Here is a 16,025-nt window from a genome sequence, read left to right as displayed (position 1 = left end):
TCCGGTGTCCATGGCCCCAGGGCAGAGTGCCAAGGGCAGGAGGGCGGTGCCTCCCCACGCCTGGGCACCCTGGGCCAGTGTCGCCTCTGGTGCAGGGGAGATGCAGAAACTGGGCCATCAAGGTGTCTTCGAGGAGGGACACAGAAGTTGTGCCGTGTATTTTGAGCTATTATGAAACACATCAAGGGCAGGAGGGCAGAGCTCAGGGCAGAGCACATGCTTAGCATGCACGAGGCCCTGGGTTCCATCCCTAGTGCCTCCATTTTAAAAAATTAATTAAAAAATTATTTTAATTAAATTTTTTAATTTTTTAAAAATTTTTAAGAAAGAAAATAAACATATTAGAACAAGTCAACGACAATGTATTTCAGAGTTTATTAGTATAGGCGCGTAACAAAGCACAAAGGATGACAAGCCACTCCCCTGTGAGGCGGACCCGGGAGCCACCCAGCTTCTTAGAGGCCTGAGGGCCCTGTGGCGCAGCCCCGCCCCACCCCGACCCCGGCCCAGCAAGCCCGCGACCCCAGCATCAGGGAACAAGCCTCAAACACACACACTCAGAGAGGCTGGCGTTCGGACTTAGCGCCCACGCTCCGGAGCAGTTGCTGGCCTCTGCAGTCGCACCCAGCGTCCCGGAGCGAGGCCTGGCCTCCGTCTAACTCAGGCTTGAGCGAAATAGGCAAAAACAGCGTCAGCCCAGGAGGCCGGTGGCAAATCTGCTGAAAGGAAGCGCTGGCCACCTTGCAGATAAGAGGGACAATGCGAGAAAGGACTTTCAGAGTTTCCTCCTAAAACACATGGGCTTTATCTCCAAGAACAGACCGAAACACGCTCGCTCTCCAACGAGCACTTCGGTGTGTGTCAGTCACGGGGCTCGGGTGCATTTAGGTGCTGGACTCTGCGGAGAGTCCCTCTTTTTTTTGGTGGACAGACTCCACAGATCACACAGATGTGAGGTGCAGCTTTCACAGCCCGAGAAGACAGATGTTTTCAGGGATTAAATCTCAGATTCCCAAGCGAGCCCTATTGTTTCAGCGACGGAACACGTAGGGGACGTTACAGCGTTTTGCAGCTGCTAGAAATCAGAGCCTTCCTGTTTTCCTGAATCAGACAATGGAGAAGCCAAGAAGAAAAATAAAAGGAAAAGGTTTTCCTGTATTTTCTTTAAAGAAAAAAAACTGTGTTATTTTGAATTTAGTGCCTTTTTTCCCTCAGATCTCACATCTGCTCTCTCAGTTTTCACAGACGCACACACGGGAGACAGAGTCGGAATAAAAGCAGCCAAGGATCCAATCCACATCCTCCAGAGCCTGACAGGTGGTGAATCCGGGCCCCACCACGGCCTCAACCGAGGCCTCGTGATCAGAAAGGAAGACGCGGAGCCCCATGTCCGGCTCCGGTCCTCCCGCACCACCGACCCAGCACGCGTGCGTGCGTGTCTGACGCTTTATTCCACTTTCTGCCTGATCTTGGGGAGGACGTCGGGCTGCTCGGGGGGCGCGGAGGCCTGAGACAGCCGGCCAGCAAGCCTTCCGGCCTCGGGTCAGAACCCCTCGAGCTCCCCACCCACGACACTGCTGGGGACGCGGCTCGTGGGCGTCCCAAGTGACACCGGCAAGGCTGCTTCTGCCTCGAGCCACCCTGTGAGCGGCCGTGGGTCACTGTGCAAAGGATTTGAGAGAACTGCCCCACCCCAGCCATCTGCACTCATCTTCTCCGGGGGACTGCCCCCCAGCGTCAGCCTCTCCAGATGACCACCAGGAGACAGAGTGGTGGTCGCCCTCACGTTCAGGAACCGGCCTGTTTACGGAGATGCCCGCCCTTTAAGTACCCTGCCTCGGGAGGCGGGAGGCGGGGCGGGGCGTCTGTCCTGAACGTAGGGTTATTCAACTATGGGAAATTCTGTTTGGACCAAAGTCTCCATTGTTTTGATCCTGTTCCCAAGGGGAGCCTCTTCTTGTCCCCAGCGCCTGGTTACTCGCCCCCTAGCTGGTCAGGGACTGAGCAGCTCCCAGCCCACCCCGGCCCAGCCCCAGGTCACGGTCACGGCTGGACAGGGTCTGTGCCCGCAGAGCACCCTCTATGCTCTGTCCGTCTGAACATTTCTTGGGCCGTCACAGCCGAGCTGCCTGGGTGTCTGGACACGAGGACGGTTTGTCAAGGTCCACACAGCCCCTGGGCACCTGTTTGTCCCTGCCATGGCCCCTGAGTCCCCAGAGCAAGGATTCTGCCTCCGCAGACGAGGGGCAGTGGTGTTGGAGGGGAGAAGACAGCGTCTGTTTGAGGCCAGCGGCTGTCGTCAGATTCGCTGCCTGAGGTCGTCCAGTCGGGGGATCCCGGCCGCTGCGGGGGGGTGACCGCGAGGGCAGACAGACTCCCTCACTTGAGGAGGGGCTGGCTCTGACCCATGGGGTTTGGAGAAACTGTTGCTTATCCCTTGTGGGTGCCACAGCTGGGGCGCCCAGGCAGGGCTGCACCTTCCCACCCCAGGAGAATTCAAACCCAGAACCAGAACGGGGCCGGGCTGTGGGGGAGTCCAACACAGAGATCAAGGGCACGTCAGCGACCTCGGTCCGTTCAAGGCCATGGGCACGGTGGGGGCTGGGGGCAGCAGGTTGGGACCGTCCCCCTCACCCCAGTGATACGGGTGAAGGCTGTAACGGCCCGGAGTGAAGCGTTTCGTGTCAGTGCAGACGCACATCAGCCATAATCAGCCGAGCAGCGATGGCCAGCCCCCCCAGGGGTACTAACACCAGCGTCCGAGTGGGAACAGGAGGACACTAGGTGACTTTAAAAAATGGTGTCCCGAACCCCTGTGGGCCCCGTTCAGTCTCCATCCTCCCTTCCCTCCCCCACCTTACTTTTCCATTTGCTGTTTAAAATAAAGTCGGAACCATAGCAGCTACATTTCAAAATTGGCCAAAGGGTGTCTGCTTGGCGCTGGAGGTGGTGCGCTGGGGCCCTGCCCACACGGCGGGAGGCGTTCCTGAGGCGGAGCCGGGTCCCGGGGGCGCCCTCATCCTGAGACACAGAGCTCAGCTCCCAGGAGGGAGACCGGCCCCTGCTCTCCTGCGCAGTGGTGGCAGCAGCAGAAGCGCCCAGGCCCCAGGCTTCTGCAGCTCAGGCAGCTCCTGAGGGCTCAGGCCTGCGGTGACCGGCTGCCTCCCAGGCACCCAAGCGGGACCAGCAGGGACCAAGCACCACCGATGGCAACAGTGTTTGCTGCGGGAAATCTTTGCAAGTGAGCACTTTAAAGCCAGGCTCTGAATTCAAGTGGCTCTGAGCAGTGTCCACTGTTGCACAAGACAGTCATTCTTTCCTTCTCACACCCTCCCTCCTCGCCATCTTTTTTAAGGGACAGAGGAAGGAGCCACACGTCTGGGAGGCAGCACTGGGTTAGCGCCTGCAGGGCCAGGCCTAGCCCTCGGGGGCCTCCTGCATGGTGAACTGTGCAGAGGTGCCTCTGACGGAGCTCTCAAAGCTCAGGCCAGCAGCCCTCACACACCCTTCAGAAACCACCAGGATGAGAGGCTCAGCGGGCACCCCCGCCGGGGCAGCCTGCAGGGAGGCCGGGCAGCTGCGAGGGGCGGGCGCTGTCCTGGCCCGAGCCCAGGGCTCCCTGACTCTGTCCTGGCTACTGTCCGTCCCATCAGTCAAGCGTGCGGTAGCATCCGTGCATTTATTTAGAGGCACTGATTCAAGTAGTTTGGAGACAAACCCTGCCCTCTCACTCCTGTTTCCAAAAGCCCTTTTAACTTACTGCCTGTGACTTTCCCCACGTTGTTCAGACTTTACCTGCAGATAAACTGAAGACTCTCGGAACCTGAAGAGCTGGAAAGTGCAATTTCTAAACTTCCTGCCTCCTTGCCCGCTGCGTGTGCTCTGGTCGCTCTGGAGGATTTAGGTGGCTCCCAGCTCAGGAGAGCTGGGGATGCAAACGCCTGAATGGAAAGGGACGCCCCCAGTTCTGACCCTGCTCCCTCCCGCAGAAACAGCATCTTACAGAATCAAACAATTCCTCGCCGTGGCCTCCGAAACACCACGAGGAACACATTCCAGCCCTGACTGGCTCTGGCTCAGGCCTCTTCCTAGACGACGTGCATGGGCAGAGAAGTTCCAAGGGGCCCCGTTAGCACCTGCCTTGTCAAGCCCCACCCAGACACGGGGCGGAATGAGCTCCGTAAGTTTGTGTTTGGACAGGGAGACGGGGGGGGGATGGTAAATACGCATGAAATTCCTGAAATATCGCCCCCCCACCGACTCCCGCTCCGGGAACACCACCCACCACGCGTGGGAAGCCTGCACCTTTTAAGTTGCTGGGTGTTCAACACAAGATTTACAAGGATTTGGTACGATTCCAGTCCAGTCTTTCAGGAGGACGGGGGTCCTGCTTCTGGCAGGCAGAGGGCTCTGAGGACGGCGGTTGCTGTCAGCGTCTCGGGGCCTCCTCACCTTCAGCAGTCTGTCCCCGGCGTCGGACTGGGGAAAACAAAAGAGACACGTTGGAAGCTACAGCTCTGGCTGCACTGTCTAGCCCCGGGGGCGATCCCCGTGCACTGCGCCACGGGCAGGGCGGAGGGGGGACCCCGGGGTTGGGGATGCCTTCCAGCGTGGCCAGCGCCTGCCCCTCGCCCTCTGCCCGCTCTGTGCCGTGGTCGCCACCCTCCACCGCCCTCTTGGCCCCTTGGCCGCCGGGGCCCCCTCACCTGTAGGGGTTCTCCGTAGCCCTGCTCTTGGCGCGCTCGGGGACCCAGGAGTAGCCGTCAGCCGCGCTCTGGGGCTTCTTCTCCTCCTCCTCCCTCCCGGCCCTGCGCTTGCGACAGACCAGCAGCCCCAGAGCCAGAGCCAGCAGAAGCAGGATGGCCACCACGGTGCCCAGGATGTAGAACAGCAGCAGCCTCTGCCCGTCTGCACCCTCGTCGCTCTGTTCGGCCTTGAAGTCCTCCCCTGCCAGCTCCCCGGGGGCGGCGGTGGCCGTGGGCTGATGGGTGCTGGGCTCCGTCCCAATGCCAGGGGTCCTGCTGGGGGCCAGCATCTCAGGTGGGGCCAGGGAGGCAGGGACGGGGATGCTGGGGGGGGAGGAGGCTCCCCTGGAGGTGGGTGCCACCTTGGAGGTGCCCTCAGTATCCCTGGTGGGACTGGGTGTGTTGGCGGACAGCACAAGCGTCCCCTCTTCATTGCCCACGTGCCCCCTTTGGGGAGGCCTGGCCGGTGGGCCAGGGGACGTGGGGCCCCCGGTGCAGGAGACCCCGTCGGGGGCCAGCTCCCAGCCCGGCAGGCAGCCACAGCGGAAGGACCCCTCCGTGTTGAAGCACAGGCCGCTGCAGGGGCTGCCCTCCTGGCCGCCACACTCGTCCACGTCCAGGCACTGGGTGCCGTCCTCCCCGGCCAGGATGTAGCCGTCCTCGCAGGAGCAGTAGAAGGAGCCTTCAGTGTTGGTGCAACTCTGGGTGCAGGGCGAGCGGCCGGGGGCGCACTCGTCCACATCCCAACAGGGCCCCTCTCCCAGGCCGCTGGGCTCGTAGCCCACCCAGCACTCGCAGCGGAAGCTCCCGGGGGTGTTGACACACTCCTGGGCGCAGGGGGCATCCTGGCACTCGTCCACGTCCACGCAGTCCTGCTGAGTGGGGTCCAGCTGGTAGCCCTGGGGGCAGTGGCACGTGAAGTCCTTCCCGAGGGGCCCAGGGACACAGGTGGCCCCCCCCTGACATGGGCTGGAGCTGCAGGGGTCCCGGGAGGCGCAGGTGACCAGGTCGTCCCGCAGCCGGAACCCCGGCCGGCAGCCGCAGCGGAAGGAGCCGTCCCCGCCCTCGAAGCACTCCTGCTGGCAGCCCCCGTTGTTGAAGTTGCAGCCGAGCCGGGCGCTGATGCAGAGGGGCCCCGAGGTGTCCCAGTCGAACACGTCAGGGGCCTTCTCCTTGCACAGGAAGTAGCTCTGGAAGCTCGCGGCCCCGGCCCCGTCCCCACAGGCCACGCTGGCCACAGAGGCGAAGGGCACGGCCTGCAGGGAGGAGCTGCTGGCCTGGAAGGGGGTGCTGTAGTTCACCTGGCCGGGGCCCCCCAGGGTCAGGGGCCGGCACATCCCCTTGAAGCTGAACTTGCAGACAAAGCCCTCGATGCCGCTCCCAGGAGACCTGGAGCTCCCGCAGGGGCCCTCGGCCCACCTGGGGAGGCTGCCGAGGGCGGGCAGCGACAGCTCCAGCAGCAGGGACACGCAGCGCTTGGAGATGCAGGAGTTCCTGGCCCCCTTGTACCAGTTGGTGTAGAGCGTGTCCTCCCCGCCGCCCACCCAGCTGAAGCCCTTCAGCGTCCGGTTGCTGTCCAGGCACTTGCCCTTGTCTCGCTGGAGCCCGATCCAGAACCGGCCCATGCGCCCCGCCGGGGGCACCGCCGTCTGCAGGAGCCGGGCCAGGGCGCTCTGGATGTGCCGGGCCTCCTCCTCGGTCTTCACCGTGGCCAGGTTGCCCCCCTTCTTGCTGCAGCGCTGCTGGGCGTCGTCCGCACTCAGCTTGCCCCAGTGGGCGGTGTAGCAGGCCGCCCCCGCGCAGACCACGGCCTCCTGCCCCTCGGCGGCCCCCGCCCGGGGCAGGGCCAGCAGCGACAGCAGCAGCAGGCCCAACGACGTGGCCATCGTGGGCTCCGGGTCCCCTGGGCGGGAGGCTGGCAGCCCCAGCTGAGCTGCAAGGGGAGCCCGGGGCTGCGACGTGGACGCTCTGTTGCCGAGAAGGACACAAAGGCTGAGGGCTTTCAAGGCCCCCTGACCCAGGGCGCATCCTGTCTTACTTCTCACCGGATACCCCGGCTTCCTGCGCTGAATTGTTTCTGACTCCTGTCACCCCCATCACGGTTTTGTTGTTCATAAAAGGAGCCAGGCCACGTCGCTGGGCCGCAGATAAGGAAAGGCGGTGGTGTGAGGGGAGACGTCTGCTTACGGCCCGGAGACACCAGCTGCTGCGTTCTGGCTCGGTGCTCGCTCCCATCTGCGGGAGGGCGCGCTGTGGAGCGAGGAGAGACTCTGTGGGGCTCAGGGCTTGAGGAAGCTCACTTTGTAACCCAAATACAGCTCCACTTTGGTTTGCAAACAACCAGAAGAAGAAAAAAAATTCCTCCAACTTGAGACATGAGGCCATGGATGGTTATAATTTTCAGCCTTTTTTAGAAGCAAACTGCATTTCCTTTTGCCTCTCTCATGTTCCCTTTGGCTTTGGAAGTCTTTTTTCTCTGATTCCCCCATCGTGAACTTTAAATAGATAGGCACTTCTTAAATAGGAACCGGGCCGTGGGAACGTCTGTGTTTCTTACACAATGCCAAGCTCCTCGAGGACATTCATCCAACGGGGTAAAATGTGGCAGTTTTCAGGGTTTTGTACTGCAAACACTGTGTTGTGGTGTGACTATGTCACAAAAAGTCTCAGAAAGGAAAAATGGAGACCTTTCTGGCCCCCCGGCCCCAGGCTCGCAGCTTGTTTCTCTCCGCCTGGGGTTACAGGGAGGGCGGGCGGTCTGGCCCAGAACCAGCCCGGGCCACACATCCCTCCTTCCGCACAGCCTCTGACAAAGGCCCTTGGACCCAGCGGTTCTTTCCTGCGATGACAGATGTGTTTTGCTCCTCAGGACTGTCACTGGTTGGGGTCCCAGAGAAGTAGACCCAAGACAAGGATCTGAGACAAGCAGTGCATTTAGGAGGGGAAGTGAGGCAGGGATGAGGAGGGGCCAGCGTTCAATGAACCAGCAGATGGGCTGTGGCTCCGGACCTCTGTTCCCTGGTGGGGAGGCCCTAGGAGACGGTGTGGACCATGCGTCAGATTCTCCCCGAGGCGGGGGCTGGGCTCTCCTCCTCCTGCTCCCCTCCCCCCGCGGAGGCAGCTCCTTATCAGTCTGGCTGGTGGGGAGGACCCAGGGTCCCGGGGGATGCTCAGGTGGAGGGTGGCAGGAACTGCCGTGTGGGGCGTGTGCGGCACCAGTGTCTGCCACACTGGCTCCCCTCAGAGATTTGAGTTAGCGTGTTGTGGGGCTGAGGAGCTCCCTGGCTTTCAGCCCCCACAAGGGATAAAGTAGCCACCCCCAGGCTCCATCAGAGACCCTCAGAGGGAGCGCCTCATGCCTTTCTGTGTTAATCAGAAGTTTGCAATAGCCCAGAGATGCTTCCTTAGAACCCATAGGATTTTTCCTGTGCTCTTTAGTGCCCGTCGAGATCCATCCATCCATCCACTCATCCATCCATCCATCTACCCCACCACCCACCTACCTACCCATGCATCCATCCATCCACCCATCCATTGAACCAATGTTAACTAAGGCCTTATTATGTGCTGGGCTCAGCACTGGGATTCTAGGAGAAAACTCTTGCCTCCATGACCCTTGACATCTCTTAGAGGGGACAGACTAGAACATGTTGAACAGTTGCAGCTGTGACAGGTGCCTCAGAGCATCAGGAGAGGTCCGGACCTGGTTGAGGGGTGGGCTGCTGGGCTGGCTCCTGTTGGGGAGAATGGCAGCGAGGCCAGAACTGAAAGGACGAATAACAGAGAGGAAGGTGATGGCCGCGCGGGGGAGTGGCTTGTACCCAGGCCCTGGGGGCGGGGGGGGCATGTCCTTCCTAAAGGAGCGAAGAAAGGCAGTCAGACAAGACCCTGGGGAGTGGGGAGGGGGCGCTCTGGGAGCCCAGGCAGTGAAGACAGGGGGCTTTTCCTCTGAAATCCCTGGGGAAGCACTGACGTCTGGCATGGGGAGGCCAGCATGGGGGAGATTCCGTCCCTGCAGTGAGGGACCACCAGGGGCACCAGAGGGCCTCTCCGCCGGCAACCGCAGGTTTCATGAAGCTGTGTCTTTCCCTTTTTTGTGGAAGTAAAACAAATATAAAAATGTTTTAAATAAAAAATAAAGAACAAAGAAGGACAGTAGCCCCATCGTGCCCCCATGTGACCTGCTGCACGGACGCCCTGGTGCACATCCCACGTGTGCAGAGCCACGTGAGGCCGCGCTCTCCCTGGGGGCAGCTTGTGAGTTTCCAAGGGTTCTGCACTGAAAGACAGAACACATATACCCCAGATGCGAACCCCGCTCTGCAGCTCACGAGCTGTGTGACCTTTATACGCTGCTGGGCCTCTCTGTTCATGCACAACAGTCTGCGGCTGTTTCTGCACCTCATGGGGCTCTGTGAGGGTTCAGTGGGCTCACGCCTGTGCACCACTGGTGAGCTACCATCCCACCTGGACTCTGACTCTGGCAGTTGGAACTGAAATCACATTTTGGCCATTTGCTGGCTTTGGGGCGGGACCCAGACACTGCGCCTCTGTCACATTTGCTGCAGAGTGGCAGCTTTGATTTTCCAAAGGCTCCCTCCCACCCCTTCCGAGTCCTTGTTTGGCTCCTTGCTGGGCAGACGTTCTTGGAGAGCATCACTGACTTTTCCGCACTTCGTAAAGAGACCCCCCTCGCCATTTACCCTGCACAGTATTTACCGAAAACTTGACTGGGCCGGAGGCTGGCTTCAAGGCTCGCTGTGCTCGTCTCCGGGATCTGGCAAAGGCCCTTGTCAGCACTCGGAATCACATAATCACAAAGACAGCGGCGCTTTCGGCAGATTCCGTCTCCAGGGGCGAGACACAAGGCTGTAGACCCTGCTCGCGCGGCCGGCCTGGCGACGTGCAAGGTCCGTGTGGCGTTCACAGCACTCTCGGGGGGTCCAGTAAGTGGCCGTACACTTTAGCCTTAATTAGACAAGACAATGTTACAGAAATAAAACCGAGCTATTTGCCTCACGTGCCAGGATTCGATTCTCTGTGAAAACGGGGAGGTTACATGGCGGTTCTTAGGAAAGAGGCCACGCAGGCCCAACAGACAGAGTCCGTTTCCTCCGGGAAGCTGACTGGGCAAGCCTGTAGATTCCTGGAATGCGCAAGGACGCATTGCCTCAAGGATGCTCTGAGAACCAGCCAGGGGCATCTGGGTCCAGGCCGGGGCCGCTCGGGAGAAGGGTGCCGGGCTGCCCTTGGCCTCTGGCTCAGGCCGCAGAGGAGCCGCGTGTCCCACTGCAGGAGTACAGGGAAAAGCTGAGCCTGTCTGCTGGGCAGGGTCGCCCCCACGCCTTGCCTGGCCTAGGCCGGCATCCCCAGACTCGAGCAATGTAGCACAAATGAGAGTGACAGTCCCCACCTTCAGTAGGTGTGAGTCAGAATGTGACACGAGCCCAATGACACAGGGCTACCGCCGTTCCTCTGGGCCCCAGCTGCCCAGTGAGTGGGCAGAGCCCCCGCAGAGGCGCTGGGACTGCACCGGCGCTCGGTGCAGTGACGGGCGGCGCTCTCACTCGTGAGCACAGCCTCCCATGTACCATGAGACAGTTCTAAGGACCATGGTTGTCACTTCTGCCCTGGCTGATTCTCGAGGGAGTGACCCAGAACACGCCAGAGGCAGGAGGTGTCCAGGGTCTGTAAGTCAGTGCCACAGCCACCCACCCCACCCCGCCACAGACGTGCAGAGGTGGCACCACCCCGGCATCAAAGAGGCCTGCCTGCCTGCCCGCCTGCCGCAGGGCCTGTGGGATTCGGGGGAGCGGAGCTGGTCAGAGCAGAGAGCCGACGGTGGGTGCTGCCAGAGGGGGCCCCCGGCCCGATACCCAGGCTGCCGTGAGCAGGGCACGGGAGCCGGGTGTGTCGTCAGAGCCGGCGCTGAGATCTCGGCTGGTGCCCAGCGAGCTTTCCCCACCTGCCCCAGGATCTGGCTCCAGGCGGTCCCTCGGGGTGCGTCCATCACGCTCCGCACTGCGGCCATAGGCAGTGGGTGTCTGACCTGCAATTCTGTGTGGGCGCCTGGTCTGGTGGAGGCAGAGGAGGCCGACGGGTGCACGCGTCATAACGTCACCCAAACAGCACCATCGGAGGCTCACACACCCAGAGACGTGCCCGCCTGGCCCCTGTCAGGCCCAGATCAGAGCCTGCCCATCTCCCCCGGAGGCGGCTGCGGAGCACTGGGACCCACCAGTCAAGTAATGGGGTGCCCACTCTGCTGGGGGTGATGAGGGGCTCCTCGGGCACCTTAGAGTCTGGTCTTTCTGGCCCTCTCTGCAATTCCACAGAAGCCGGGAATCAGCCCGAAGCCTGAGGCCAGTGGTACCCCGGGAGTCCTCCTCTCGTGCCGGCCCCGCCCCTTGACTGCAGGTGGGTGGCCTGACGCTCCGGTGCTCTTCGTTGTCCATCTGTGACTGGCCAGCGTGACCCTGACCCTCACCACGCAGCAGGGGGCGGGCAGGCGGGGAGGACCGGAGGTCGCCAGCCCACGTCTCCCGCCGGGCGAGGGCGTTTGCTGGGCCAGCGGATGAAGGACCTGCTTTGACACCCCAGGAAGAATGGGCAACCGAACGCCGTCCTTCTGAAAACAGACCAGTCTGCTTCCTTGCACCCCTCGGCTTGAAATGACAAAACCCGCCTTTTCCCAAGCCGCTCCGTTTCTGTGCGTCTCCGCTCCTGCGCCCAGGGAAGAGGGGCAGGAGTGAAGACGGGAAAGGGGGCCGGGCCGGGGACTCGGCTGTGGCACAGGCAGGTGGGGGGCGTGCCGGGGGTGGGGGGCCCGCGACCCTGCCCAGGCGCAGTGAGGGCAAGAGCCCTTTTTAATCAGGCATTTCAACTGGGACCGGACTTCCACGACTGACGCCCCAAACCAGCACCGAACCCTGTTAAGACTGACGGGGGTCAGGGCACAGCGGCCCAGGGCGTGCAGAGGCCCCAGCTCAGTGTCCAGTGGATTCGGCTCCATGGCTGCCCTGACCCTGGGTGTACCTGCCGGAGTTTGGGCGCCTTTGTCTGATTTTATTTCCCCGGTGGCTGTTCCATCATCCGCTTCGTCCCCACAGAAGCTCTCAGCTGTGTCTAATTTCCATCTGCAGCGATGACTCACCCTGCCCACGCCCCACCCCTCCCCAGCCCGGCCAGGGAAGCGCTCCTCTGCGGGACTCGTTCTGGCCGTTTCCTCCGTGCGCCCTGGGTTCTCCCCCCTCTCTTCTCCGGTCCTTTCTAGAAGACAACAGTCGGAAAGTGGTTGGGTCCCCAGACCTGGGGGACGGTACCAGTGCCCTCGGGCCTCGGCCGCGCTGTTCAGCGTGCCCCAAGGCGAGACACCCCTCCCAGTCAGTGACAAAGGTCACAGCAAAGGCTCGTCACATCTTCCAGATGTTGGCCTATTTATCTGCTGGAGGAGAACCATGGCCCCAGGCTGGGTCCAGCTCTTGGACGTTTCTTGGAAGACCCACGCAGTGGTGGTCAAAACATGAATTGATTGTCAATGTTTAAGAAGTGTAAGATTTTACATAAGGGTCTGGATTTCTGGCTTCTCTTGAAAACTCAGAGTGTCTGACAACGCTGGCCCCACTCTGACGTGGCAACCAGTGGCCAGGCCAGGGTCCTCTGGTGCCGTGTGCGGCTCCTGCAGCCCCGGGGGCCTCAGCCCTGCTAAATGCCACCCCTGCAGCCCCCACCTTCCGTTTGCAGCTGCACAGCCGTGCTGCTGGAAGTCATCTGGGGCCCGTCAGGGTTCTGTGCGGATTCCTCTCTGCACGAACTGGGCTGTGGGGAGTCCTTCTAATAATAATGTCACACAAACCCTGGACGGCTCTCCAACAGATGCACTCACTCGTGCTTCGTACGGAAAGCTCAGCTGTGCGTAGCTGGCAGTAAGCGTCGGGAGACGCCAGGAGGCTGCCCTCTCCCGGGGAGAACCCACGCAGGTCTGAGCCGGTGACGGCGTGTCCGACACCCTGGCCAGCACTGCACCGGGGCAGGCACGTGACCCAGGCTGCCCTTGTGGGCTGGGAGAGCTGGGCACTTTGGGAAATTTCTTCTTGCCCTCAAAGGGAGAAGTGAGAAATGGTCACCCCACCCCTGAACGGTCTTCTGAGTGCTGGTGTGCAAAGCTGATGGAGCGTAAACAGGGAAGGAGGCTGGGGCCTCGAAGGCCAAGCCCAAGATCTCCCGTTGGAGGCTCCCTCACCCGCCCCGCCGGGCGTGCGCACTCGCCAGGACACACCAGGGCGCCCAGCCGCCCGGCCGTCACCTCCCCCTTCCAGCAGCGCCAGGGTTCTTCTGTTTCCCACGGAGGCGCGCCTCTGAGATCGTTTTTAAGGCCCACCCCTCAGCGGTCCTCCCCAACCTCCCTTTTTCGTGTGTCTTTTCACAAAGCATGAAAAACGCTCTCAAAAACGCTTTCAAAGAACTCACAGCAGCGGGGAGGGTGCAGCTCAGGGGTAGAACCCGCGCTTAGCAGGCACGGGGTCCTGGGTTCAATCCCCAGTCCCTCCACTAAAAAAAATCACAGCAACAAAGGTGGTGACCTGGACAAGCGCAGAGAAGGGGACAGCAGGAGACGGCCACCTGGTCACGCTCGGGCGTCACCGGCCTTTAACACGGCCTGGTTCAGAGCCAAGTCTCTGGCGTGAAGGGTTCAGCAGGTTCTCTGACCTTTAGGAGCAGGAGGGCGTGGCAGATACAAAATGCAGCCCCTAGGCCGTCAGTGACTCTGCCCGGCAGGGAAGACAAGTCCTGACACCCGAAGGCTCCACGTGCCCTGGCCCCCACGTCCCCTGGCCCCCACGTGCCCTGGCCCCCATGGGGACGCTGGGTGTGGTCTGCTTTCCCAGTCATACCCAACTCCCCCCCAGAGAGAGATGGGCTGCGGTGCAGGCCCAGCCTGGCCCAGGTAAATTGGACTCGCCAGGGATGAGGCTGAGGCCCAGGTGAGGACCTGGGACCCAGGAAGGGAAGCTGAAGGGTAGCTTGGGTGCCCCACGTTGTCGGGACCTGAGGGTCAGGGGAACAAAGCCAGTACTGGGGTCTTCCATCAGCAAACAGTGGAGAAGGCCGATCTCCGTCTGTGCATCAGGTCGGCGGAGGTCCTGCTGTAGACGTGGAGGACTATGTCCGTACCGATGGGAGTAAGGGCAACCCTAGGGGATGCTTGGGGGGGTGGATCAGGGAGGAAAAGCGCTTCCCTGGGGCAGGAACAGGTGCTCCCCGCTGGGGCCCTCAGGCTGTGTGAGCGGGCGCTCCCTGCCCTTGCAGGGTGGCAGGGAGATGGGGACTGACTGGAAGCGCCTTCCTGGGGTCGCACTGTCCCTCCCTCCTCAGCAGGGTCTTCCGTGTCCCGAGGAGATTCCGTGAAGGCGGCCACGTGCCGAGTCTCGCCTCAGTGCAAACCCACCACGGTTCTCACGCCTGGTTCTCCCCAAAACCTCTGCCCGGCTCGGGCCTCTGTCTGGTCAGGAGGCCCGGGAGGACAAGCAAGCAGTGACGCTTACGAACCGCCCTGGGCTTACCTAGAGCAGACAAAGACCTCGGGAAGTGACTCAAATGCCAGGAAGGAAGTTGCTTTTTTCCTAAGGAGCTCATTTAAAGCCAGGACAGAAAATGATGCAAGGCGAGCTGAAGTCAGAAAAAAAGCACAGAGCCAGCTGCACGGCCCGCAGTGGCGCCAGCCCCGCTCCGAGGCGCTGGGGGAGGGCTCGGCAGTGGGGGGCGGGGGCGGAGACCCTGTCTGGGAAGGTGGACCAGCTGACTCCCTCGGTGCACTGCTCTCTCCTCCTTCTCATGGAAGCACTGGGCACAGAGGAGGGACCACGTGCTGACACTTGACGGTCGATGAGTTTCCATCAGCTGAACTCACTCACAAAACTAGCTCCCAGATCAAGAGACGGAGCCTCCCCGGAGGCCCTGGTGCCACGGCCCCCCAGGGTGACCCCCGACTGGGACAGCGCAGGCGGTGACTCGCTGCAGTTCCCTCGTGGAGTCCCGGGGGTGCCCCGCCAGCCGGCCAGGGCCTGTGAGACTGAGGCACGTTGGTGCAGAGGGCTCACCGCCGCCTCCGTGCTGGCTGTTCCGCTGGGCGGACGTGCCTCCATTCTTAAGTCCGCGCTGTTGATGAGATCCGGCAGTTAGAGGACTCCCTGTGCATGATCAGGGAGGAATGCGTCGCTCCAGAGGCCCCTCTCCCACTGTGCCCGCCTCAGTGAGAGCGAGTCCCCTGGGCCCCCGTGACGCCCTCAGCTCCCGGAGGCCTGAGCCTGGCCTGCCTTCCTGCGGAAGCCGGGGGAGCGCGGCTGGTGCGGGTGTGGGCACCCCCCACGTCTCACGCTGGACCAGCTCTGCGCCCGCGTCGCCTGAGCCTCGACGCCTCCCGATGCCCAGAGCTCCCTCGTGCTGCCGCTTCTTCCCACTCACCGGCCGAACGCCCCCCTAAACCTTGCGGGCCTGGGTGAGAGGCAGTGATGCCCTCCCGGAGCTCAGGGAGAGGCTGGCGCTGAAAACAAGGTTTGGGCGATGTGATTAGAGAAAACGCGGCTAGAGCCTGGGGGAGGAGGTGCGTCAGGGAGAGCCAGGGCCTTCGACCTGAGCTGGGGTTTAAAGGGCAATGTGGATGCTGACCAGACCCCTGCCTCGCTCGGCACCAGAAACAACGTGGACAGAGCCGGAGCCAGGCCCATCCTGGGAGTGGGGGTGGCGGTGCAGTCACGCTCCCCCCATTCAAGTGCACACCCGCCCAGAGGCCCAGGCGGCATGGGGGGGGCTGGGGTGCAGGCGAGGGGCAGAGCTGAGCCCAGGGCCCGCACAGGAAGCTACGCGTGTGATTGAAACCCCAGCAGGATTTAGGGAGATACAAGCAAGTGCGTTTCCTTCCTCCCCGGCGGGAGAGTGCCCAGCACATCCCCGGGGTGTTCTCTCCGAGGATGAACAGCTCTGGGTAGGCCTCCCTCCCCGGCCAGGCTTTGTCATCAGAAACGCGTCTGGAATTGTCCCTTATCAGCCGCAGGGCTCTGGCACTTTCTCCCAAGTCTGCGTCAGCGCCCTGATCACAGCACATTCCTCAGCCAGACCCTGGGAACTGCTTGCTTGGGGCGGGGGGGGGGGGGAGTCTTTTTCCCACTGAGATTTTGCTGTTCTTCTTACAGAAATGTATCACGGGTACAAAGCCAGCCTCGTGGGGAGGGCGCATTTTTGTTTCTGTTTGTCTCTGGCTTTGGGGTTCATTTATGGTGG

The 16,025-nt window shown here is 61.7% G+C and overlaps 1 protein-coding gene across 1 annotated transcript; it reads right to left on the bottom strand.

The window, feature by feature from the left end:
- Nucleotides 1-358: 358 nt before the first annotated feature.
- Nucleotides 359-7,253, bottom strand: CD93 (CD93 molecule). The gene is made up of 2 exons (XM_072943688.1): nt 4,707-7,253; nt 359-4,479 (listed from the first exon to the last, which is right to left on the bottom strand). Exons 1-2 carry the CDS (start codon nt 6,629-6,631, stop codon nt 4,455-4,457), a joined length of 1,950 nt encoding a protein of 649 aa, XP_072799789.1. The 5' UTR covers nt 6,632-7,253; the 3' UTR covers nt 359-4,454.
- Nucleotides 7,254-16,025: the final 8,772 nt, after the last annotated feature.

Source organism: Vicugna pacos, chromosome 19 (genome assembly GCF_048564905.1).
Source record: "Vicugna pacos chromosome 19, VicPac4, whole genome shotgun sequence".
Taxonomy (NCBI): domain Eukaryota; kingdom Metazoa; phylum Chordata; class Mammalia; order Artiodactyla; family Camelidae; genus Vicugna; species Vicugna pacos.
The sequence above is the reverse complement of the archived record's forward strand: the minus strand, read 5'-3'. Positions and strand labels throughout refer to the sequence as shown.